Source organism: Polyodon spathula, chromosome 8 (genome assembly GCF_017654505.1).
Source record: "Polyodon spathula isolate WHYD16114869_AA chromosome 8, ASM1765450v1, whole genome shotgun sequence".
NCBI lineage: Eukaryota > Metazoa > Chordata > Actinopteri > Acipenseriformes > Polyodontidae > Polyodon > Polyodon spathula.
In genome coordinates, this window is record NC_054541.1 from 46524079 (window position 1) to 46548797 (window position 24719).

A 24719-nucleotide genomic window follows, 5' to 3' on the forward strand; every position below is an offset into this window, starting at 1 on the left:
TTCTTTGCACTCTTTCTAGAGCAGCAATATCTTTTTTATAGCGAGGTGACCAGAACTGAACACAATATTCAAGATGAGGTCTTACTAGTGCATTGTACAGTTTTAACATTACTTCCCTTGATTTAAATTCAGCACTTTTCACAATGTATCCGAGCATCTTGTTAGCCTTTTTTATAGCTTCCCCACATTGTCTAGATGAAGACATTTCTGAGTCAACAAAAACTCCTAGGTCTTTTTCATAGATTCCTTCTCCAATTTCAGTATCTCCCATATGATATTTATAATGTACATTTTTATTTCCTGCGTGCAGTACCTTACACTTTTCTCTATTAAATGTCATTTGCCATGTGTCTGCCCAGTTCTGAATCTTGTCTAGATCATTTTGAATGACCTTTGCTGCTACAACAGTGTTTGCCACTCCTCCTACTTTTGTGTCGTCTGCAAATTTAACAAGTTTGCTTACTATACCAGAATCTAAATCATTAATGTAGATTAGGAATAGCAGAGGACCTAATACTGATCCCTGTGGTACACCGCTGGTTACCACACTCCATTCTGAGGTTTTTCCTCTAATCAGTACTTTCTGTTTTCTACATGTTAACCACTCCCTAATCCATGTACATGTGTTTCCTTGAATCCCAACTGCGTTCAGTTTGAGAATTAATCTTTTGTGCAGGACTTTGTCAAAAGCTTTCTGGAAATCTAAATAAACCATGTCATATGCTTTGCAATTATCCATTATCGATGTTGCATCCTCAAAAAAATCAAGCAAGTTAGTTAGACACGATCTCCCTTTCCTAAAACCATGTTGACTGTCTCCCAGGACCCTGTTACCATATAGGTAATTTTCCATTTTGGATCTTATTATAGTTTCCATAAGTTTGCATATAATAGAAGTCAGGCTTACTGGTCTGTAGTTACCTGGTTCAGTTTTGTTTCCCTTTTTGTGGATCGGTATTACGTTTGCAATTTTCCAGTCTGTCGGTACCACCCCTGTGTCAAGAGACTGCTGCATGATCTTGGTTAGCGGTTTGTAAATTACTTCTTTCATTTCTTTGAGTACTACTGGGAGGATCTCATCCGGCCCAGGGGATTTGTTTATTTTAAGAGCTCCTAGTCCCTTTAACACTTCTGCCTCTGTTATGCTAAAGTTATTTAAAACTGGATAGGAACTGGATGACATGTGGGGCATGTTGTCAGTATCTTCCTTTGTAAAAACTTGTGAAAAGTAATCATTTAACATATTTGCTATTTTTTTTTCTTCATCTACGATTTTGCCATTTGTATCTCTTAAACATTTAATCTCCTCTTTGAATGTTCTCTTGCTGTTGTAATATTGGAAAAACATTTTGGAATTGGTTTTAGCTCCCTTAGCAATGTTCATTTCTATTTCTCTCTTGGCCTTTCTAACTTCCTTTTTGACTTGCGTTTGCAGTTCTGTGTACTCTTTCTGCGTGCTTTCTTTTTGGTCCTTTTTTAAGGCTCTGTAAAGTGCCTTTTTTCGCTGAATATTTTTTTTAATTGATCTATTAAACCATTTTGGCAATTTAGTTTTACATTTAGATTTGTCTACTTTAGGGATGTAATTGTTTTGCGCCTCTAGTACTACATTTTTGAAGAACAACCATCCTTCTTCTGTGGGTGTTTTCTCTATTTTACTCCAATCTACTTCTGTTAGTCTCTGTTTCATACCTTCATAGTTTGCTTTTCTAAAATTGTAAACCTTAGCTTTAGTCATTACTTTTGGGGTTTTAAAAAACACTTCAAATGAGACCATGTTGTGGTCTGAGTTTGCCAGTGGTTCTCTGACCTCTGTTTTAGTTATTCTATCTTCGTTATTTGAAAAGACTAAATCAAGGCATGCCTCCCCTCTAGTCGGTGCCTTGACAAATTGTTTTAGGAAGCAGTCATTTGTCATTTCCACCATTTCTATTTCATCCTTCGTGCTACCCACTGGGTTTTCCCATTTTATATGGGGGAAGTTGAAATCCCCCATTAGTATGGCTTCTCCTTTGCTACACGCATTTCTAATGTCATTGTATAACAGATTATTTTGCTCACCTTCTGAATCTGGCGGTCTATAACATGCTCCTATTATTATGCCCTTTGAATTTTTGTCCGTTATTCTGACCCATATTGATTCGGCTTTATTTTCTTTGTCCAGGTTTAACACCTGGGCTTCAAGACTGTTTCTTATGTATAGCACTACCCCTCCTCCTCTTCTGTCCTGCCTGTCTTTCCTATACAGTGTGTACCCAGAAATATTATATTCGTCCCCATCACTCTCAGACAACCACGTTTCTGTAACACCTATCACATCATAGTTACCTGTTAGTGCAGTAGCTTCAAGTTCTAGAATTTTGTTTCTGATACTTCTAGCATTTAGATAAATACATTTAATGGATGGTAAAGCTGGTGCTGAACATCAAAGCAGCAGCACAAACTCGCAGCCAATAGAGGGAGGGTACGGTCTTACTGAGGTCCTCAGACCGGCTATGAGATTGCCTGCAAAGGTGACAGTTGCAGAGTTTGTGTACCCATTTATATTCTAAATCCCCCCTCATTGTAATTGTTAACAGTGGTGACTCAGAAAAGGGCTACTTGCTGAAGAAGCACACTATGACTTGTATTGGGAGATTCCCCTTTCCCCAGAGAGAGTTCACTAGGGTTACTGGGAGGAAGAAAAAGGGTAATAAATGTGTTTTAAAAATTTAAAACGTTTTCTTGTAACAATGCATACCAGTGCACATGGAACAAAGGTGTGTTAATATGCAATAAAAGTCCACAGGGGTGTTCTGTAATGCTTTAACTGGACTTGGGCCATAACTGAAACCAGAAAGATTGTTGTATGCAAATGTTTTGCTAACTGCAAAAGGAGAAAAACCTGCTTTGGCAGCTGACCTGTTCTAGAATTTGAATCACAAAAGCCAGTTCACCCTGCATGCCAAAGCAGAATGGAGGTTCTTAGAGCTGTTCAGGTGCTCGTTTTGTGTTGACGTTTATCTTCCCATCCTGTTTGGTAATGAAACAAAGTCCTCAACGTGCAGACTGTCAGAAATCTCATTCCTGTACAGCACATCCACTTGGCTGAGCCTGACTCTACAGCTGCACTGCACTCCATGTTCAGTTTGTAAGTCACCATTCATTACACTATCTATAATGTGGCTGCTTCAAATGTGGTTTAGTCTGTGGTGCTATCTAGCAATGGTGATGCATTTAAAAGGTGCTAAATCTACAATTGCTAATTGTAATTTAGTTTGCATGATTCTTTTTAGCACTGTAACTGAAGCAGTTTATAATGTGTTGCATTTCAAATATTTCCAAATTTCTGAATTAACGTAAAAATGAAAGAACTAAAAGATTGTGAGTGGGGGTCCAGTAATACTGTTTAAAAAAGCTAACTTTAAAGCATTAGTTTGCATTTTCAATTTATAGTCATGTGCTATCTTGTAAAAAAAGAAAGATCAGAAGAGATTCTTTCAGTGCTATTTCCAGCATGGAAATAAAATGACAATATCTTTGTGTGTTTTGTTTACTCAGTGTACATATTTTCCATTACGAATGAATAGTGATTGCTAGAACAGACAGTATAATGTAATAGAAACATACTGTGTGTATTAGTGTCACTGGTGGATGACATCCCTCGACTGCATGTACTGGGTGCAGCTTACAGTACTTTTAATTAAAGAATTTGTCCTATCTGGCACAGCATATTTGAAATTGTTTCAGTAAAACAATGGGAATAGTTAGACCTATAGGATTAACATTTTGAAGGTGTGCTTGCACAAGCTGAGGGTGATTGACACACAGAATCTATTTCCAACGGGTTGTGAATCTGAGCAGCAGGGAAATCTCAATGCATTGCGCATTGTGTACGGAGAGTGAGAGGTCTTGAGTCTTAGTCATTGTGTTCCAGCATTTAGACCAAAGTACAGTGGCTTGCGAAAGTATTGAGCCCCCTTGGCATTTTTCATATTTTGTTGCCTTACAACCTGGAATTAAAATTTATTTTTATTTGGATTTCATGTAATGGACATACACAAAATAGTCCAAATTGGTGAAGTGAAATGAAAAAAATAACTTGTTTCAAAAAATTCTAAAAAATAAATAACGGAAAAGTGGTGCGTGCATATGTATTCACCCCCTTTGCTATTAAGCCTCTAAATAAGATCTGGTGCAACCAATTACCTTCAGAAGTCACATAATTAGTTAAATAAGGTCCACCTGTGTGTAATCTAAGTGTCACATGATCTCAGTATATATACACCTGTTCTGAAAGGCCCCAGAGTGTGCAACACCACTAAACAAGGGGCACCACCAAGCAAGCAGCACCATGAAGACCAAGGAGCTCTCCAAACAGGTCAGGGACAAAGTTGTGGAGAAGTACAGATCAGGGTTGGGTTATAAAAAAATATCCGAAACTTTGAACATCCCAGAGAGCACCATTAAAGCCATTATTAAAAAATGGAAAGAATATGGCACCACAACAAACCTGGCAAGAGAGGGCCGCCCACCAAAACTCACGGACCAGGCAAGGAAGGCATTAATCAGAAAGGCAACAAAGAGACCAAAGATAACCCTGAAAGAGCTGCAAAGCTCCATAGCGGAGATTGGAGCATCTGTCCATAGGACCACTTTAAGTTCACTCCACAGAGCTGGGCTTTACGGAAGAGTGGCCAGAAAAAAGCCATTGCTTAAAGAAAAAAATAAGCAAACATGTTTGGTGTTCGCCAAAAGGCATGTGGGAGACTCCCCAAACATATGGAAGAAGGTACTCTGGTCAGATGAGACTAAAACTGAGCTTTTTGGCCATCAAGGAAAACGCTATGTCTGGCACAAACCCAACACCTCTCATCACCCCGAGAACACTATCCCCACAGTGAAGCATGGTGGTGGCAGCATCATGCTGTGGGGATGTTTTTCATCGGCAGGGACTGGGAAACTGGTCAGAATTGAAGGAATGATGGATGGCGCTAAATACAGGGAAATTCTTGAGGGAAACCTGTTTCAGTCTTCCAGAGATTTGAGACTGGGACGGAGGTTCGCCTTCCAGCAGGACAATGACCCTAAGCATTCTGCTAAAGCAACACTTGAGTGGTTTAAGGGGAAACATTTAAATGTCTTGGAATGGCCTAGTCAAAGCCCAGACCTCATTCCAATTAAGAATCTGTGGTATGACTTAAAGACTGCTGTACACCAGCGGAACCCATCCAACTTGAAGGAGCTGGAGCAGTTTTGCCTTGAAGAATGGGCAAAAATCCCAGTGGCTAGATGTGCCAAGCTTATAGATACATACCCCAAGAGACTTGCAGCTGTAATTGCTGCAAAAGGTGGCTCTACAAAGTATTGACTTTGGGGGGGTGAATACTTGTGCACGCTCAAGTTTTCTGTTTTTCTGTCTTATTGCTTGTTTGTTTCACAATAAAAAATATTTTGCATCTTCAAAGTGGTAGGCATGTTATGTAAATCAAATGATACAAACCCCCAAAAAATCAATTTTAATTCCAGGTTGTAAGGCAACAAAATAGGAAAAATGCCAAGGGGGGTCAATACTTTCGCAAGCCACTGTAGCTCTGTGCTTTATCTTGTTTTGGATTTGTGCACCCCTTTTTATCCTCTATCACATAATTTCTATGAACTGTGTTGGCCAGTAGGAATTAGAACAGTAGTTGTTTACCGTGATATTATTAATGACTAATTTAATATGTATTTACTTACTGTACCGAAATATTATTAGGGATAATTGTGTTCTGTTCAAGAATCGTGTTTCACACGGTCATCTCAAATGCCACTGCTACCTATATTGTTGTTCCTCTCTTCCTGAAGACAGCCGATGTATCCCCTCCATTGTAGGAAACAACAAGAAGAATTATTGCTTTATTTTAAAAAGCCAAAAAGTAAGGGGGCTCCCGAGTGGCGAATCTGGTAAAGACGCTCTGCGTGGAGTGCAGGATAGTCTATAGTCTGGACATTGCCGGTTCAAGTCCAGGCTATTCCATTGCTGATTGTGGGGAGCTCCCAGGGGGTGCCGCACATTTAGCCAAGCACCACACTGGGTGTCCTCGGCTCACTGCACACCAGCGACCCCTGTAGTTGTCCTCCGATGCTGTAGCTCTGAGGTGGCTGGATGGTGAGTCTGCAGGGTGAAAAGAAGTGGTCGGCTGACGGCACACACTTCAGAGGACAGCGTGTGTTTGTCTTCCAAGTCAGCGCATGGGTGTTAGCAGTGAGCTGAGCCTAAAAATAATTGGTTATTCTAAATTGGGAGAAAATACAAAAAATTATTGGCAACTAAAAAAGTTTAAAAAAAAATAAAAAAATAAATAAAGACAAAGTGAAAGGCAGACTGGAAAAAATGAACAATGCAAATCCCAATAGATGGGATGTGAAAACCTGATTTTAGATAGTCATGATCATTTTGAGCTGATAATCGATAATGTAAAATGTAATTATCGTCCAACCTTATTGCAGTGCTACTGCATGCAATTTCAGTTCAGTTTTCTGATTTGAAATAATGAAGGCTTTATACATTTATGGCTTCCTGAATTTTTCAGTTGAAGGAGGGGGTCTGAAGATAAACTTGCCATGTGAAAATGATTTCCTCGTATGTGTTTTGAATATAGCTTGTCGAGATCTGTTTTGTATCTTGTGCAATACATTGTGTAGTAACTCTAAATTTTGTACCTAATCTCTTCTGTTCCATATAGCCATCTGTTTGTAATGCCAGGCATTGGACATCGTTTACAGCCTTTGCCTCTGTGCTGAATATAAAAGAAAAGAAAGAAAAAAGTGATTCTTTGCAGCTTTGTTTTGCCTTTTTTTCTACCTCACTTTTCAGTATATTATTCTGCATTTCATATTTTTTTCTGCCGTTGTTGCTTTAAAGGAAAAATTTATTACATTTGAAGCAATTTAGTCCTTAAAATGCATTATTATATGTAGTTATTAAGTAAAATGGCATCTGATTTAGCGAAAGTGAATGTATACATCGAGCAGGGACACAAAACCAGTACTGAATGACCACACACTATCTGCTGATTGCTGCACTTGTAGGGTTTCAGTGTCATTTCCTGACACTCGCAGTGAGGTGCTGACTGTGTATTTAAACCAGTTTCCTTCTGCAAATGGAATTGCAGATAACTTGGACCCGTGGTCTATCTCTATGAGACAGCTTCTGTTGTGGTCCCGTCTCAAACTGGAATTCAGACCTTTCTTGAAAGCTTTTCCAGCGGGAGTCTCTTTATCCTCGCCCCCTTTTTATTTCCCTGTCTTTTGTCCTGCACTCAGGACTTAGATGTATGTTGAATTCCTGTAGAAATTGCAATGGCAGTGACAGGCTTTTTTGTTTTCTGTCGGTGATTGGTGTAATTGCTACTTTTAGGTCAGTGACAGGCTATTGTGTTTGTGTTGAAAGACATGCAGGTTTCTGAACAGCGGTAACCATCAGGAAGAAGGAGAGGAAGAGGGAGGGACATGGAGCTTGCTGCCGAGTCACAAGGGGAACCTGAAAGAACTCTGGTGAGTTTGGACTCTCTTCTGTCTCTCTCTATTCTCTCTCTGCTCTCTATTTGAAGTAGAATCTATGGACTTGAGAATCACTTGATGCTACAAAATAGGCTTGAGATTGTCGCTGGTGTTCTTCATTTACAGGTGTGTTATTATGTAATCAATATTGTTTTATTTTTTGAGGATTACAGAAAAATTACTTCTGCCTTTATTACATGTTGCACCTTTAAATATATGCAGCAAAATACAGTAAAAATCCACAGTACATGCTCCTAGTATTTCATATCTTACCTGTTTAATATCCTGTTGTGTGTTTTCAATCATTACATAATGTTGCACTGTGCACTTAACCCCATTAACAAAGCAGCAGCATCATTGTTTAATATCTCTTGATCTCTATTGCTGAATCCTTAATGCTACAAAGAGCAGACATACATACAGTAGCCTCCTGTGACAAAGTGACCGCCCCTGTGTATATTATCTGTTATGTGTTGCGTGTGGTGTGTTTAAATGTTGGTGTATAGTCATTGGTACACGGGATATAAACCGGTCTGTGTAACACGAGTGTTTAAAATGTATATGTGTATTTAGGCACGAGGATTGCACAGCACTTCACTTGCAAGTAAAATGTAGTAATATGTGAGCACGGGGAATTGCACTTTATTAATTCACGTGCTGGGATTCAAGTGAATAATTAATTGGTAATTGAATCCCAGCACAACAGTATATATAGATGCACGTTTTCACATACTCACGGTTGGGTGTTCGGTGAGTGGAGAACGGGATAGAGAGTAGGAGAGTGATAATTTCAATTACAATTGCTATTGCGTGCTGGTGGGACCAGCACGATACTTGTGTGTTCAAAACTCACCATGTTTGTCAGTGTGTCTGTCCGTGCACCGTTTTGTTAAGTTTAGTCCGTTTTTGTTTCTGTTTATTTTGGCTACCAGTGCCGTGTCCTGTTTTTGTATTGTTCCAACCGTTTATTTTCTGTCTGTCTGTTAATTCATTAAATGCTGAGCAAGACCATTCGCTCAGCTCCACCAAACTCCACCTCTATCTTTGTTTATTTTCCTGCTACTGGTCTGACACCACCCACTCCGGCCGTCTCTGTGACACCTCCTTACAACGGTTTATAGAATACTGGACTGCAGTCTTATAGCTTGGGTGTACTGTAGAGGGTGTATGAACTACAGTACTGTACATGCAGTACCCTATCACTGTGTGTAATAACACATCAGCCTCCTCTAATTTAAGTGCAAGGCAGTTTGAGATGATATTGTTGATGGGAAGCTTGATTTTTCTATTTTTTATACCTCCATCATCCATGTCTCATAATCTAGCAATAAATGATAATCCATTTGATCTCTTTTCTGACGGTATGATGGGTATTCGTCAAGATGATTGTGAGTATGAGTTTTCTTTCTCTGGGGGTTTGACCAGAGTGACAGACGGTTACTGCTGTGTGCTGTAGTGGAGGAATTTAAAATGGGGGGCATCACTCTTCACACAGAATCGCTTATCCAGTTGTTATGAATCTTGCTGTAAACATTATTAGCATTAGTTCTGGAGACGGTCAGATTCTGGAGATACAGTGGTGTCTGACTCTGTCTGTCTGTCTCTCAGTCCATTCATCCATGTGTGTCGCACTTAAATTTTTTCATATTACCTGGAGAAACACTTTAAATTGTGATCAAACTTTTCATTAAACTGATTTCAGTTTTGAGTCCGTGGAATGATCCGTAGCTCTACTGTTTTTGTTCAGCAGATTAATAAAAGCTAGACGTTTTAGCTGGGATATGTAATGCATTGTAATGTGCTTTTGCATGTGGTGCTCCAGACAGTTATTGATTTTGAAGGTGATTGAGAAAGGTCTGGCGTTGTACTGCCAATGCAGTACATTTCAATAGGTGGCACTGTAGTAGAGTGCATGCCAGAAAATCAAACCGTGACGGGAGATGTCACCAAACAGGAAACTCAGTTTGAAGCGCAGGCAAGTTTTCAGATTTGTGGTGTTTGCTGTAGATGTTCAGTACGCTTTTACACCAGGTGTGTTTCAGCAGTTGGTTTTCACAAGTTTATTTTTACTGTACGAGTTGATGTTTGCATTATAATTTTAGTATTTCAGTCTTTTTTTTTTTCTCTGCAGCCTTTTAAAATCTTTCTGTAATCTGCAATTGCCTGTTTAAGTAGAAACTTGTATTTTCTGTTTCATTTACTTTTACGAGGGTAGTATACTAATTTAAATTTTTTTAATCTAACAGTTTTTAAACTAAACTATCCACAGTACCACCCTGAAGACCAGTCCCTCTGGGGTAAGGTGTAGACAGACTGATGGAGTGGTCTGGGTGAAGACCACTCCATCACTAATAGTTGGTAACACACCAGGTTAAAGACGTCTCTGTTTGCAAGCCTTGCTTTCAGGTTGTCTTGTACTTCCTGGGTCATTTCACCAGGAGAGTGAACTTGTCCCCACCCCTTCAGGGCCTCCTTTCCTATCAGTAACCAACCAGCTGCTTCCCCTGATGACTGACATGCTTTACAGCTGCTGTAACCCCAAAAGCATACACCTGGGGTGAGATGGCATCCTGCAGGATGTGAAGCAGTGACAGACTGTATGTCAAAGAAACCACACGAAAATGTAAACCCCTTTCAGGCATTTTTTTATTTAATTTTATTGTAGCGTGTTGCTGTTGAATGAGAACGTAAATTTTTGTATTATTATTATTATTCTGGTAAGACTAGAACTACATCTCAGTAAATGCACAGACTGTCCTAAGTCCTTCAGCGCCTCAATATGAAACATAGAAGAACGTTAAAGATGTGGCCGGAGGATTCGCAAGCAGTTCCCAGTCTTAGTGCATTTCAGATCAGAGTGCTAGAAAGCAATGTGGAGTTTAGCGCTGTTTATTTAGTGTGCTGTATGTGAGGAATGTTAAAGTAGCACGCCTCTGGCATTTAAAGATCTTATGTAGGGGGGGGGGGGTTTGAAAGCCCCCACAGCACAACTGGATGCTCAATCATTTATGGTATTCTTCACATTTAGACTAAAAAAGTAGAGCCCCCTTTTTCAGGTAGAGAACACTCACTTATCAATCTCGTATTCAAATCTGCAATAGGAGTCTTATTGCCATCCATGTAATTTTTCCTAATTTAATATTTAAATGGTGGCAGTGTTTGGGTCTTGATGTTTTTGTTGTGTGTTGTTTTTACCCGGGTTTTCTCCCCAGTTTGGAATGCCCAGTTGTTATTTTTATCCCGGTTCACCGCTGCAACCCCCTGGCTACTCAAGAAACGGAGGCTGAAACATGCGTCCTCCGAAAAGTGTTCCTGCCATTGAACCATGGATTGCCCTGCTGACCTACCCCTCCCTACCCGAGCAGCGGTTGGCCGATTGTGCGCCGCCCCATGGTAACCCCCAGTCACGGGCAGCAATGCCTGGATTCGACCCTGCGATCTCCTTTACTGGATGCGCCACTGGGTCTTGATATTTAATAGACCCTGTTATCTGTAGGCTATAAATAGAAAGGTAGCGAGTGTAAAAAGTATTTCATTTAAACATGATATAGTTTTTTTTTTTTATCTTAAATTACATATAAGTATACCTTCTGTGTACATTTCTTTTTCTAATATTCTTAAACTGATGGAGCGAAACTGTGTGTGTGTGTGTGTGTGTGTGTGTGTTTCTTTTCTCCCAGGGGGTGTCTAACAGTTCTGGAGTTACAGTACTATGCAGCAGGGTGGAGTGCCACAGACACTTGTGGTTTTTGTTTTATCCAAGCCCTAATTGATTGAATGATTGGTTTAATTGGTCAGAATTACCATGTGTTCCAGGTATTTAGCAATTGATGATTTAAAGATACATACAAAACCTGCAGGATTGTGGCACTCCAGGACCTGGGCTGCCTACCCCTGCTATAATTTGCAATCTTGGAATACTGTGTATTAATAAACACTTATCATATTCAAACAGTAATGATCGCTGGAGAGCGTAATCAAAATTAATTTGTAGAACCGTAAATCTTTCTGAATGGTCTTTGACACCTATTCTGTTACTGAAAATCTAAACTAATAGCTGAACTCTTGTCACCCTCGCCTTCTCTGCAGAGGTCTCAAAGGTGAGCTCTGTATGGGGAAAAGGCCTGGCCTTATCTGATATTTGCATTTGTATATTGAACCAAGCTGCAATACAGATTGTATGCTAAATGCTTAGTTCTAGGAAGAAACAAAAAAAGGAAAGGAAGCCTTTACTGTGTGTTTAATATTCTTTTAAGACACATTAAAAGATGAGATAAATCCGTTGTTTAAATGTTATATCAATGATTTGTGTCAGTGTTTCTTTTAGATCTACTTTAAGGGTAGTGTAAATATGCATTCTACTTTTTATAAGCAAGAGTTGTGGTCAGACATACTAGACAAATACTGGTGATAAGAGATGTGTGTAATGGAAAAATAAAATCCAGCGACCTTTACACTATCTCCAAAAAGAAACAACTTAGGACAGAGATCTCTAAATTAGTTTACGCCGCTGCTAATTGCTACTCCTATATTAATATGGTCAGCAGCGTATTTTTAACTAACTGAGTAAGAACCAATTAATTAATCTTGATGTAATTAATCCTACTGCATACTTTTGTGGTGAGGTGTTCTGTGTAGGTAGATCTATATGTTTGTAGATTTGTTTCTGTCTGTATCCAGTAATGATTCTTTCTTGTACAAGTTGTTCTTTTCATTTAAAACCCAGTTATTGCTTTATGAAGTCTTGCACAGTCTTCCTGGCTTTCACTCCCAGCTGATTTGATAGTCTCATCATGGTCGTTCACAGACACCTGCATTGCAAAGGTGTTCTGTTTAGATACCTGCAGAGCGAGACTGGAGGTTTTCAAATGGTATAAAGGCTTATCAGAAGCTAGGGATGGAAAGGGAGGATTTTGATGCTTTGTTATGTGATTTTAAAATTGTTATTTTTAAAATTGGCAGTTTTTTGTTTCATAAAAGATGCTTTTTCACATTTAAAAGGGAAGAATTAGTTGTGGTTAACCATCTAATTGCAGGAATTTTCTAAGAGACAATTGTATGCTTGTATGTCAAGCAAAAAAGCACAAGATTTTAATTAACTAAAGGAAAAAAAACAGTTTAAAACACCCCTGGTTGACCTCGAAAGAACCAAGAATAGCTCTGAAGTTTCAGAAACTGGCTCTTCTTGTCTGCTGGAAACAGCACTGTAAAACCTTGTCTTGAAATTAAAAGGTGGATCATTAAAAGCCCTGCAGGATTCTGATAACTGTATATGTTTCTAGTTTACTGTTAAGTGTCACAACAGGGGAAATTACTGTAGGCTGGCCATTCCATGTACACCAAGTCTTTATCCGTCACGTGGTCCGAGAGATCTCTCTCCCTGGTGACCCATGTCGTCCGCTGGGAGAGGGAGAGGGAGAGGGAGAGAGAGAGAGAGAGAGGGAGAGAGACAGACATGCCCTCTGCTCCCCCTTGGGCTTCTTATGTGTGTGTCAGCTTTCTCAGACAGGTTTCTCATCACTAGAGCGCTGCCTTAGCCACAGAGGGGTCACAGTCTTCTTGAGAGGCACTGCAGAGCATGTGGAGAGCAGCGGGCTGGGGGAGCACAACTTTACAAGAGAGGCTTCCTGTTCATCTGATGTACACATCGAAAGTGCAGTGAGAATTGCCGTTATATATAATATACAGTATGTGTGTTTCTTTTAACTTTGCTATTGTTAATCCTATCGTTAGTCTATACAGTACTGTAAGTTGATTGATTTGGCTGTTAGGAAAGGCAACATACTAGACTAGGTTTGATTGATGATGTACTAACAGCTTCTTTAGTAATGAAAGGATGAATTGAATGTGTCTGTCTTTTTTTTTATTGTTTTTCAGTGTTTAAGTTTAGGATCGTATACAATCATTCGTGTTTGAAAATGATCTTGATAATGTAATTTTGACTTTTGTCTCAGGGACATGGACATAGGTGATACTTATGTCTAATTTTCCCCCGAGTTTGAATCCCATTAGGTAATAACATACGTCAATACAATGTGATGTACAAACGAAAGAAGCATAATATTTCTTGCATTATGTTTCTGTAACTTGTCTTGTTGAAGACTGCATTATTTTTTATTTGATTTTTAAAAAACTGTTCCTTGGCTTATGCACAGTATACCCACAGCTGAGGCATCTTGTGCTTTTCCTGCTGTAATAAACCCAGCATTACATGTCAGTGCTCTCATTAACAACCGTGTGGTCCGATTTCTCAAGGGTTATTATTACGCCTTGCTTTACAGGAATGAATGCAGCTGTTGAGTGTTTATTACTGGAGCCCCCAAGGGCCCCTTGACAATTAGATGCTGATTACAAAGGTATTTTATCCTATGAGTGGAATTTAAAACAAATCAATACATTCAAGCACAGCACTTAAGAGAACTGCAAATCAAAGCAGGGCCTGTTTCCAAACACTTGGCGTAATTGAAACAATTGACCGGAATTCATCCCAATGAAGGCGGTAAACAAATTTGTAATTTCTCAATAGGATGCATTTTCAAAATACAGTAGTGTTTAAATGTAGACACGCTTCTTCCTTGTGGTAAAATGTATTTTACGGTACTATTTATACTTTTTCAAGTTGTTTTTGTATTCTGTACATTCATCATTCACTGTTTCGTTTGAATGATGTAACTGTGTTGTTTGTGTCTGGCATCCCCCAGGATTTTGAAAGGAGAAATTGCAACTCTGGGGTGTATCTGGAAGTCATAAATAAATAAATAACACCGTAAACAAGTGCAGTTAAAAAGAAAAATAACAAGCAAACAAAAATGTTGTAATGAGATAGAGATACATAACACAATATGTTCATCTTTTTTTCCAGTAGATATTATCATTCAGCTTCTGAATTTTTATTTTATGAATAAATAAAATACAATTGTTCCCTCGTTATTAACAAATTCACAGTTCGGCCATGTTGACAGGAAATTGTCGTGCACTATACTTTTTGTGTAAAAGGGCCTTTGACTAATTCACATCTATTTCCTGATTTTATTTATTTTTATTTTAAGTACTATGTCAGCCAGATAGCAAAATAGAGGGAGCACTGTATTTTGTAGCATGTCACTTTGACTTTAGCAAGTAGATTTGACACATTTGTATTGTTGAAATCCAAGGACACCCTGCAGTGTTTTTCTTCTCAGATTTTATTTGCACTGTAATATTCTTTTGTGTAGCTTTAGGGTTTATTCTTTATAAAGTATTCCAGTTTGCTCCAAGGCCGAGGTGAATGCATACAGACTGACTGACCCTCTGAGCAGCGGAGAGTTCCATCTCATCAACAGCACGGCACAGTAAAAACAGCTGCAGCGTATCGTTCTGAACACTGTCAACTGCTGTCTCAACACCCAGAACAAATTGTGCTAAGGCCATCTTACCATCGTGTGTTTTAAGATGTTTATGTAACATTGAGAGCATGGCTTTTTTTATTTTTTATTACCATCTCTTTTCCCTTCTCTCTTGTGACCCCAAGCAACTCCCTCCTGTCGTGCTTCTCTTTCTCCCTCCTTCCAGTAATCCTTCACTATTGAAATGGTACTTTTCACGTGTGAGCCGCTGCTGTTCAATAGGACTGTGGTCTGTTCCTCTCTCTGCAGACCAGGAGAACGCCATTCTTACTCTTTCAGCTTGTGTTTACATAGCTTGTCCCTTAGATGTAGCATGTCTTCTTCTGCATTAGAGTACTATGCTGTCAGAACACACACACGCTGGTTGCATTGTTGAGGTGTCATCCACAGACTGCATTGAGGGTAAGCAGCCTTTTACTGAAAGCGCCACTGTTGCCCAATTAAAAGTGTTTGCATAGAGAGGAAAGTGCTGTGTGAGCAGCATTAGCTAACTACAGTACTTAGCTTTTTCCTATGAATGGTGAAAAGGTGGTGTGTTGATATTAAAGCCAGACCATTCTATATTTTCCTCAGCTGTGGAGATGGGCGTGTGTAAATGCATTCAAATCTTCACTGTATGACACATTTCTTAGGACTTGTACCTACTGTAGGCCAACGTTTGCTCAGATCACAGCCTTGACAGAAAGTGTCATAGACTCCACAAGATGCCTTAAGGGATGTTATTTGTGTATTTCACATATTAATACAATAAATAATCTTTCCATATGTTAAACTTTTACATATGGTCTACAGTACTGTAATGTAGGTCATGGTAATCTGCTTTTTTAAAGTTACAGATGCTAATAATAGTTTCACATTTTTTTTTTTTTTGATAAGGCTTCAGTCAGTTAATTTTCTATCTGGATGGGATGATTTTTTTTAAAATGTTGTTCCTGCTCCTCAGCTGGAAGCAGACTTGTTCCTGAAGTTACACCACTCAATCATCCAACATGAATCGCAGCTGCGGATTCCTGACAGCGTGCATTTTTAGGAAAGGGTGAATTGCCTCCATGCATCAGATGACAGTGAGCTATTGCCAACTCCAGCAGGCAAGTCTGGATTCCACTGAATTTAGACCAGTGTGCTGCAAATCATTGAAAAAAAAAATAAAAATAGGGTCTCTATTGTGAATCGATAAAAGGAACAACTGAAGGACAGTCTGATCAGCAACTGGAACAGTAAGCACAGTCTACACCTTAGCTACTTCACAAGTCGCACAACCAGCATTTGAAGAAACAGTACTGTCCCCACTTCTGTCACCTGATTACAGGTAAGTTTTTTCCTGTTTTGTTTCTGTTATTTGCAAATAACTTCTTCAGATGCGTGGTAAACGCTGTTCAATGGATTTTGCATTATGATTGTGTTGGATGCATTCTGACAAAAAAAAAAGAACTCTTGCAAAAGCATTGATGTACAGGATGTGAGACTGTGGCTTTAGTGACAGCAGCAGCGCCGTGTTTGTCATGTTCTAGAGAAGGAGCTGAGACTCAAGGACGCAGACAACCTATAAAGCAGCTAGTCTGTGAAGAGCTACAAATATGTTGCCTGTGGAGATTTCTTCAAAGCAAAACACAGCTATACCCTCAAGCAAATAGATCTCTGAATCTTCGCTATTCCTTAACACATCAATTACCTTTATAGCTGAGGGAAATTATCCCCAAAACAAGTGCTGTATAATAGAACTTTATTGAGAAAAATGTATTCAGTTAATAACAACAACTTTGATTTATAAAGATTGCCTTATCATGTGCAAACCTGCACATCTCAAGGTGCTTTACACAGTTAAAAAAAATAATAATAAAATACAATACCTAAGAGTTAAAACACAACAGGGCATCGACCTTATTTTTAAAAAAATTTTACCTTCAGTTCAGACGTGAGACATCATGAGTTGAAAAAACACCTCTGCAGTTATGTTGTTGTTCAAAAATTGAAATAAGTGTCTCACCTGTTAGAAATCTGATTAAGTGGAGGAGTCTTTGTTGAAGCTCATAAAAAGACTCTTACAAGGGTGATATAGTTGACCAAGCTGTTGCGTAGAAAGCTTTTGGTCTATTTTAAGCTTTTATTTTTATGGAGACTGTCCAATGCCTCGTTTTTTAAAGCTGTAAATCAACACATTTAGCCATGTTTCGAGTACGATTTAGCTTTGAGATGGGCCTTGAGGCATGCAGTGTCAGGGTTTTTTTGTGTTTTAGAACCAGTCTGTGTTTTTTAGTTGGTTTTGTTTCATTTGGGGTTAGACTCCTCATTAGAAACATTTAGCCATGGTGTAGTCCTGGGGAGGGCAGGGCAACTGTGACACAATCATGGTATTAAAAAATAACCTAATTACAAAGTGATTAGTAATACCTGCACAACACCATCCATGAGAACAGGAAAAGAGAATGTAATTATCCTAACAATGGATTCTGAAAGAGAAAATCTACCTTCAGCCACAGCATTAGGTCGTGACATCACTCTAGGGACCTGGTACAAGACTGAGCCTGCCTTGCCTGCACAGTGTCTCTTGTCTCATTCCTTTGTTTTGAATCTGTTGAAGAGGACCTGCAGTGGATCCTGCTGGTCTAGCACTAACCTGCTCTTGGTCTTGTTAGTGGTGCAGTCGCCATACAGGCACTGTGTTTTGCGCTGACTGGGATTGTGCAAGCTGTCTAATATTTGACACAGGAATTTGACACACGCTTTATCCAGTGGTGGCGTCTCCTGATGATGTGTCCCATACCGGAGTGGTTAACCAGCACAATTCCCTTTGTCACGGATGTCAGCAGGACAGGAGGGCTGCTCATTGTTTAGGAATACTGTGGAAGGGTTAAAGGTACTGTACTGTAGCATTTCTGAATTTTTCTCCCAGTTTCTTGTTTGTGTGTGTTTTGAGTGAATGCATGTTGTTTCTGCCTGCTTTAGAAAACCTTTAAAAGTTGGATTGCAGGGTGCTGTGTTTGGACCAGTTTGCACTACTGGTTTGAGCAGAGGACTGATCCTTGAAGCCCTGGGTTAGATTACACCGTGTAACAATTTTATTTTTATTTTTTGTTTCCTGGGTAGTAAGTGTTATTTCCTAATTGCTTATGCCTCAAAAGTATAGAAAATGGCTATTATTCCCCACAAACTTTGCTTTTGTGACCAGGACAGTGATATTTTGAAATGTACCTATTTTCCAGAACATTCCAGATAGATTCAGTGCTGAGTAAACTTGGAGTAACTTCTAGAACTTTCCAGTAATATAAATAGTAGTATAAATACAGGGGCCTTAAGCCCACCAGTTCAGTTCAGTTCCAGCTGCCTAAGTGGATACATATCTGCACTTTTCTGAGATGGCATCAAGAGGCTGCAATGGTGGCATTCCTGATGGGTCTCCAAGGCGGTTTTACCAAGTTTCCCTGCTATCTTTGCCTTTGGGACAGCAGGGACACCAAGGCGCACTACCACAGGCGGGACTGGCCACAGCGGACCGAGTTCTCTGTGGGGAGGAACAACGTCAAGTGGGAGCCACTGGTGGACCCCCGGAAGGTGCTGATGCCACCACTGCACATCAAATTGGGCCTTATGAAACAATTTGTCAGAGCTCTAGATAAGGAGTCAGCAGCCTTCAAGTACCTTCAAGACTTCTTCCCTAAGCTGTCTGAGGCAAAGGTCAAAGCCGGTATCTTCGTCGGACCACAGATAAAGAAGATCCTGGAGTGCAATGAATTCCCCAAGAAGCTCACTAGTAAGGAGAAAGCGGCTTGGAACAGCTTTGTCGCAGTGGTTTGGGGCTTCCTGGGCAATCACAAGGCCGAAAACTATGTGGAGCTGGTTGAGACTCTGGTGAAGAACTACGGCACAATGGGCTGTAGGATGTCCCTCAAAGTCCATATCCTTGATGCTCATCTTGATAAATTCAATGAGAACATGGGAGTGTACTCGGAGGAGCAAAGCGAGCGCTTCCACCAGGATATACTGGACTTTGAACGCCGCTACCAAGGACAGTATAACGAGAACATGATGGGAGACTACATTTGGGGGCTGATTCGTGAAAGTGATTTACAGTATAATCGTAAATCTCGAAAAACTACTCGCTTCTAAATCTTTTGTAGTCATTTTTGTATTACTTTAGTATAAATACATGTTAATTTGGATTCATATGTTGTTTTTTCTGACTTTATGTGAACGAAAAGACAAAAATTCACCCTTTTTCTCATTGGAAATAGGTAAATTTCAAAATTTCACTGCCCTGGTCACAAAAGCAAAGTTTGTGGGGAATAATAGCCATTTTCTATACTTTTGAGGCATAAGCAATTAGGAAATAACACTTACTACCCAGGAACAAAAATTGTGTTACATAGTGTTATCGGCTCTGCCACGCATCTGTCTCACAAGATGTATGTAAAAAATTAAGTGTGACATTCAGGCAGTGGGACAGACAGATGGCCTCCATACATGCCCAGATTACGACACACAATAATACGCTGTAAAGAAGGTTAGCCACTTTCATCACTTGGACAGTCAGATGGACAGCCAAACAGCCACCTTATAGCCCACACAGCCCCCACAGATACTTAGCAAATTTTGGCACAATTGGACAGATGGTTCTCTAGATATTTGGAAAACAGCAGGGGATAGATAAAATGGAAGAATCTGTTTTATTTTGAGTTGTAACTGGAAAGGGAAAATGAAGCATGGGGGAATATGTTAGGCGTGGACCAACTTGAGTGAGAAGACTTTCCTCTCCAGTGTTGTATCTTCACAGATGATTTCAAAGTGAGGACAATGTATTGGAAATTAAAAGCTCAGCTTCGCAAGGAGTTGTGAAAATGGTAGGGAGCTTAGTCCTGCTTTGAAAATTAGATAGATTTATATCTCTCAAGGGTATTGTACAGGTTAAATAAAATTTAATTAAATTAAAATTATATAATTGAGATAGAAAATTGCTCTAACCATGCGACCAAACTACCTTTTCTGTGCTCAGGGATTTGCTGTAATTAGAATGGCTTTGGAAGGAGTATTTAGATATTCTGTGAAGCACTGCAGTGGTGAATGAACAGTAAACCATGCATGGTAACTAGATCCATCATGCTGATCAGTCACATTTAAGAGGGTGTAAGTGAACAGAAGTCCAAACGAGGAGGCTTGCAGTTGAGCCAGGAGATTCTGTTATTTAACTTCGATACTAACTTGTCTGATATCCATTAACCATTTACTGCACCACCCCTTCCAAGTCACAATAAAGGTACATGATAGTGAATCTCTTTAAATAGCCAATGATTTACAGTGTGTAATATTAGACATTGTGTAAATGACTGCTAAGGATTACACAGCTCAGATGTTCATTAATTCTTCTAGGACTCACTAACTACACTAGCACAACTGCACTAGTGCAACTACCTGCTGTATAAGTAGACCTGCCTCCACTGTTTGTTTTCAAGCAGACACTCCCAAAGGAGCACCCACTTCAGCCAGAGCCCTATTCAAAATAACACTAGGCGTGGTTGTGTTCCTGCATTTCCAGTATCGAGTCTTTGAAACCACACACACTCTGGAGTATACTCCGAGTGTTTGTAATTACCTGTGTTACTTCTATATGTTAATACAATTTCAAAACCGTAAAAGAACAACTGATCAGTATGCAAATCCCTAAACGTATGGTGAAACAAAAAAATAAACCTGAAAAACCCAGCATCCGAGCATGGTTGTTTTCTGGGTTGCGCTAGATTAGAGGTTTACTTATAACACCAATTAACAGTTGGCGTGTGAAAATAACTTCATTTTTAGCTTCTGCTACACCTCTGCACAATATGTCCCCCAGAGAAATGAATATTCATATTTTAATGAGGCATATGCATAGCTTGTTAACAGTGTTTTGTTGCACTGTAAATTTAATACCGATAATAATGGCTGACATTAGTTATTGTCACAGTAATAAATGTGAGTTACTGTACTCTCAGGCACTAGGGCTGCTCCTGTACAGTATAGAGCACAGCCTTCACTAAAGAAAAAAGTGCTTTATTATCTGAAGATACCTATTGAATCGAAACATGTTTATTGAACAGGTATACCAAAGTTTAAATGGAGGGAAAAAATCTATAACACAGAACGTTTGAACTAAAAAGCTGGGCTGGTTTTACAGACCATGGTTAGCACTAATCTTAGACTACCTATGCAGTGTTACCATTGTAGCTCTAAACCATTCAACCCAGACAGTATTGAAAAGGGCCGGGTATTGGGATATACTCTAGACTGTATCACTTAGTCATCATTGCTATGGCAACTGTGTTTCTAATAAGCCGAGGACAGGTTAAATAATCCATTCCTAGAAAGATTCTTGGAATGCATGCATTCCACTTCTTTTGTAAACATGCTTTACACTAGTTTGTGTGGGATGATGCAGTAGGTGTCTAACATTTCAAGAACGGTCTTTAAAAAGGCAAGTGCAACAGCTCATGAACCAGACATAAATAAGGATGGTTTTATAAACTGTGACCTTGAATAGAAGAGCAAGCAGTGATCCTGTTGCATTCTGCATTCCTTGGGACCTGCTGTGTGTCGTGCTTTTGCTGTCTACTCACATAATCAGTTTTTAGTGTTGTGGACCTCGTACTGTAATGTGCTACGCCAGCAGGGGTGAGTGCCTCCCCTGGATACTTTAGTGCGGTACGTGTTTCACACGTGCGTTTCAAGTTATGATGCATCACTCTACCAATTTTGATGAAAATTGCTATGGACGTTCTTGAGGGTACTGGAATGTAGGTTGCGGTGACTGCTGTCTACAGTATGAAGTTTGTAAAGTTTGCCCTTCCAGTCTGGATTTCAGAATACATAAAAGATGGGAGCAGCACTGGCAGACACTATTGCTAACGGTAGCTGCAGGTAGATCTCCAAGTTAAAAAGCAACCCAGCGTTGAGTATAACCCTGGGGTTTGATGTCCGTGCAGCTTGGTCTCCGTTGAGTTAGCTCTCCTGCAGCACATTAAACAAAACACATACACAAGTCCTTTTATTGTGTGAATTAGTGATTGTGGTACAATGCAGTTTTACGGTGATACAAATGAGTCGCTGTCTTGGGTTTGTGCTGGCCTCAGGCAACAGCTCCGGAGTGTATTAGCCGTCCAAATGCAGACGATTACTAACAGACACAAACAAAGAAAACAGTCACGAATATTCTTAAAGTACAGGTTTATTTCAACAGTGGTTACTGTGTATTTCACGGTTCTTCAGGCTCAAGTTCACAAACCAAGCAAAGGAACAGACTACAATTCTCCGCCGAATGCAGCTGCCTTTACAATCTGCGGCTGCTACATTGTTTCCCTTCCAGGTCGACACATTCTTGCAACAGAGTCTCATCTTTTTCCAGACTGACTGACTTCCTGACCCGGGGAAAGAACTGTCAAGTCAGCCCGCCCAAAGAACTCTGCCCTTGCTTAGCACCCTCACAGGTAGAGAGGGGGATTTACAACCAAGGTTCGTTACATTTCTGTCACAGTTAATTATTTATGTTTTACACATCACATCACTAACCTTTTTCAGGAAAGCCTTGCAAAATTGTGAAAAAATATGTTAGACTGGAGCCCCATTTATTATATTAAACAATGAACCACACAACTTATTTGGCTTTTGTAAACACTCTGGTGGTTTCGATTAAAAATAAGAGATTGACCATTTATTTATTTAATAACCTCAACCCTGTCCCAAATGGAATACATTGAGGTTAACTGTGGAACACTGGATAAAGAATTTTCTCACCACTGGCTCAGCGAGTTGTACTTTAGCCTCTATTGTAGCTTCCAGTAGGGTTTTTCCAGCTGGGTTGGCTTAGGCCCACGGAGGTCAAGGGATAGGGCCAGGGGTCAATTAGAGCCTGAGCTGGGATTTGAAACCTAGAGTCTCCTGGAACTTTATTCTGCCGCCTTACCTACTGTATCACAGTGATCCAAGTGGTGATAATATTATTTTCTTCACAATAGACTCCAAAATGTAGTTTTAAAATAACATTCAAATTGAGTTGTTCCAGTTTCTTGATATTTTATTCAGGTACACTGCAAAAATAAAGAATATTTTTTGTAGTTATCAATTTATTTTATATGTAAAGTGGGTTATGATTGTGATTTATTGTAATTGTTTTCAGCCAATGAAAGTTAAAATAGAATGTAATTATTCTGCAGCTCTACTCAAGGGCTGTTTTAGATTAATGAAACTGCAAACAAACTCTAAGCTACCTTAGATAAAAGACAAGAGTCCTTGGCTAGCAAAGAGAATTTATTCAGGTTTCTCTACTTTCACTGATGAAGGAGTATTCTGCTTTTTTGGAATAGTAAAGCAAAAGTCTACTATTTGTGTTTTTAAACCTGGATTAGAATGTATTATCTGTAATTTAATACATCTGACAAAATACAATGCCTTTCTTTGTACTGTATTGTCGTGCTTGCTTTCAGGTTCACATATTAATCTGCTTTTCTGTAGCCCGTTCTCTTTCATCTTCCATCAGAAACACTGACCTTTAGGTCATTCCTCTCCTGATGGTTTTCAGAATAATCAATTATGTGGCAAATAGACTTCCCCTAGCTTTCTACAAAAAAGCTTTACTGTACTGTATTAAATGAAGGTTTTAAAACCTCTTACAGACTTAGAGTCTAATTAGACTGTAGAGCACCCTGACCTCTGCTCAATGCTGGCCTGGTATCTGAGCCCCCCAGTTCTGTGGGGTGGAGGGCCCTTTCTGAGAATCTTGAACTTGTGTGTCATTCACCTGACCACACTGGAGCTTCAGGGAAGTAGGATTTAGCAGCACAAACTGGAAAGAAGCAAAGGAAGCAGGAAGGACTGTTAATGGGTGCGGACCAGCATGATAGCATGGGATGCTGGCTGTATTGTGTGCCGTTTTGAGAGCCTTTACAAAGTTAGGAAGATGTATTCAAATGAACTGCAAAATAATAATTATTTATTTCTTAGCAGACACCCTTACCCAGGGTGACTTACAGTTCTATACAAAAAAAATACATATCAGGAATTACAGTACAATGTAGATCAAGGTGAGTAGGAGAGACAGTGATCCAGGGTTACTCCAGGGTTCTTTGCTGAGGAGGAGGCAGAGAGCATGGTAGATTCCAGAACAATGGAGAGAGAGATCAGAGACTCAAGACTGATCCTTGGGGGTTCCTGTTGAGAGAGGGTGAGGTGTGGAGGTTGAGCCGCGCTAGGGTACCTGGTAGGAACCTGGCCCTCTCATTATACAGTACAGCAATGGATTGTTAATGCACATGTTCATTGTGGAGTTCAGTCTGACAGTCAGAGCCCAGTTTATTGGCAGCTGAAGCATGTGTGCAATATTGACAGAAGCTTTTGTGTGTTACAATAGGTTAGCTGCATGGTTTAATATTGAATATGGATAGCCTTGTGTGCAGTTCTGTGTGTTCTACTACCAGTGTTTTATACTGTAGGTCTGTTTATTAAGCTTTGTCAAGGCTATGTTCTCTCAAAGAATATGAATTTTATCATGAATACATGAACCTTATTGCATCATAACATAACTTTCCTGGAATGGATCAAAGTGCCCGCCCCTATATATATATATATATATATATATATAGAGGAGAGAGAGAGAGAGAGAGAGAGAGAGAGAGAGAGAGAGAGAGAGAGAGAGAGAGAGAGAGAGAGAGAGAGAGAGAGAGAGAGAGAGAGAGAGAGAGAGAGAGAGAGAGAGAGAGAGAGAGAGAGAGAGAGAGAGAGAGAGAGAGAGAGAGAGAGAGAGAGAGAGAGAGAGAGAGAGAGAGAGAGAGAGAGAGAGAGAGAGAG

At 39.7% G+C, this 24719-nt stretch overlaps 1 protein-coding gene across 8 annotated transcripts in view; it reads left to right on the forward strand.

Moving 5' to 3' along the window:
* LOC121320043 (oxysterol-binding protein-related protein 8-like) overlaps positions 1 to 24719 on the forward strand; it is a 103956-nt gene that overhangs the window by 28317 nt on the left and 50920 nt on the right. For 2 of the 8 annotated variants that reach the window (XM_041258188.1, XM_041258189.1), the window contains exons 1-2: positions 7449 to 7518; positions 22282 to 22388. The exons of 1 other annotated variant lie outside the window; for it this stretch is intronic. Coding sequence is in view for 3 of the 7 variants with exons in the window: in XM_041258179.1 (XP_041114113.1) it covers positions 7474 to 7518 (45 nt within the window). In the remaining 4 variants the exon portion in view is untranslated. Of the gene's footprint in view, positions 1 to 3031; positions 3131 to 7414; positions 7519 to 13124; positions 13212 to 22281; positions 22389 to 24719 lie in introns of those variants that run through there. 5 more of the 8 variants (XM_041258179.1, XM_041258184.1, XM_041258181.1 and 2 more) reach the window with 4 other exon arrangements.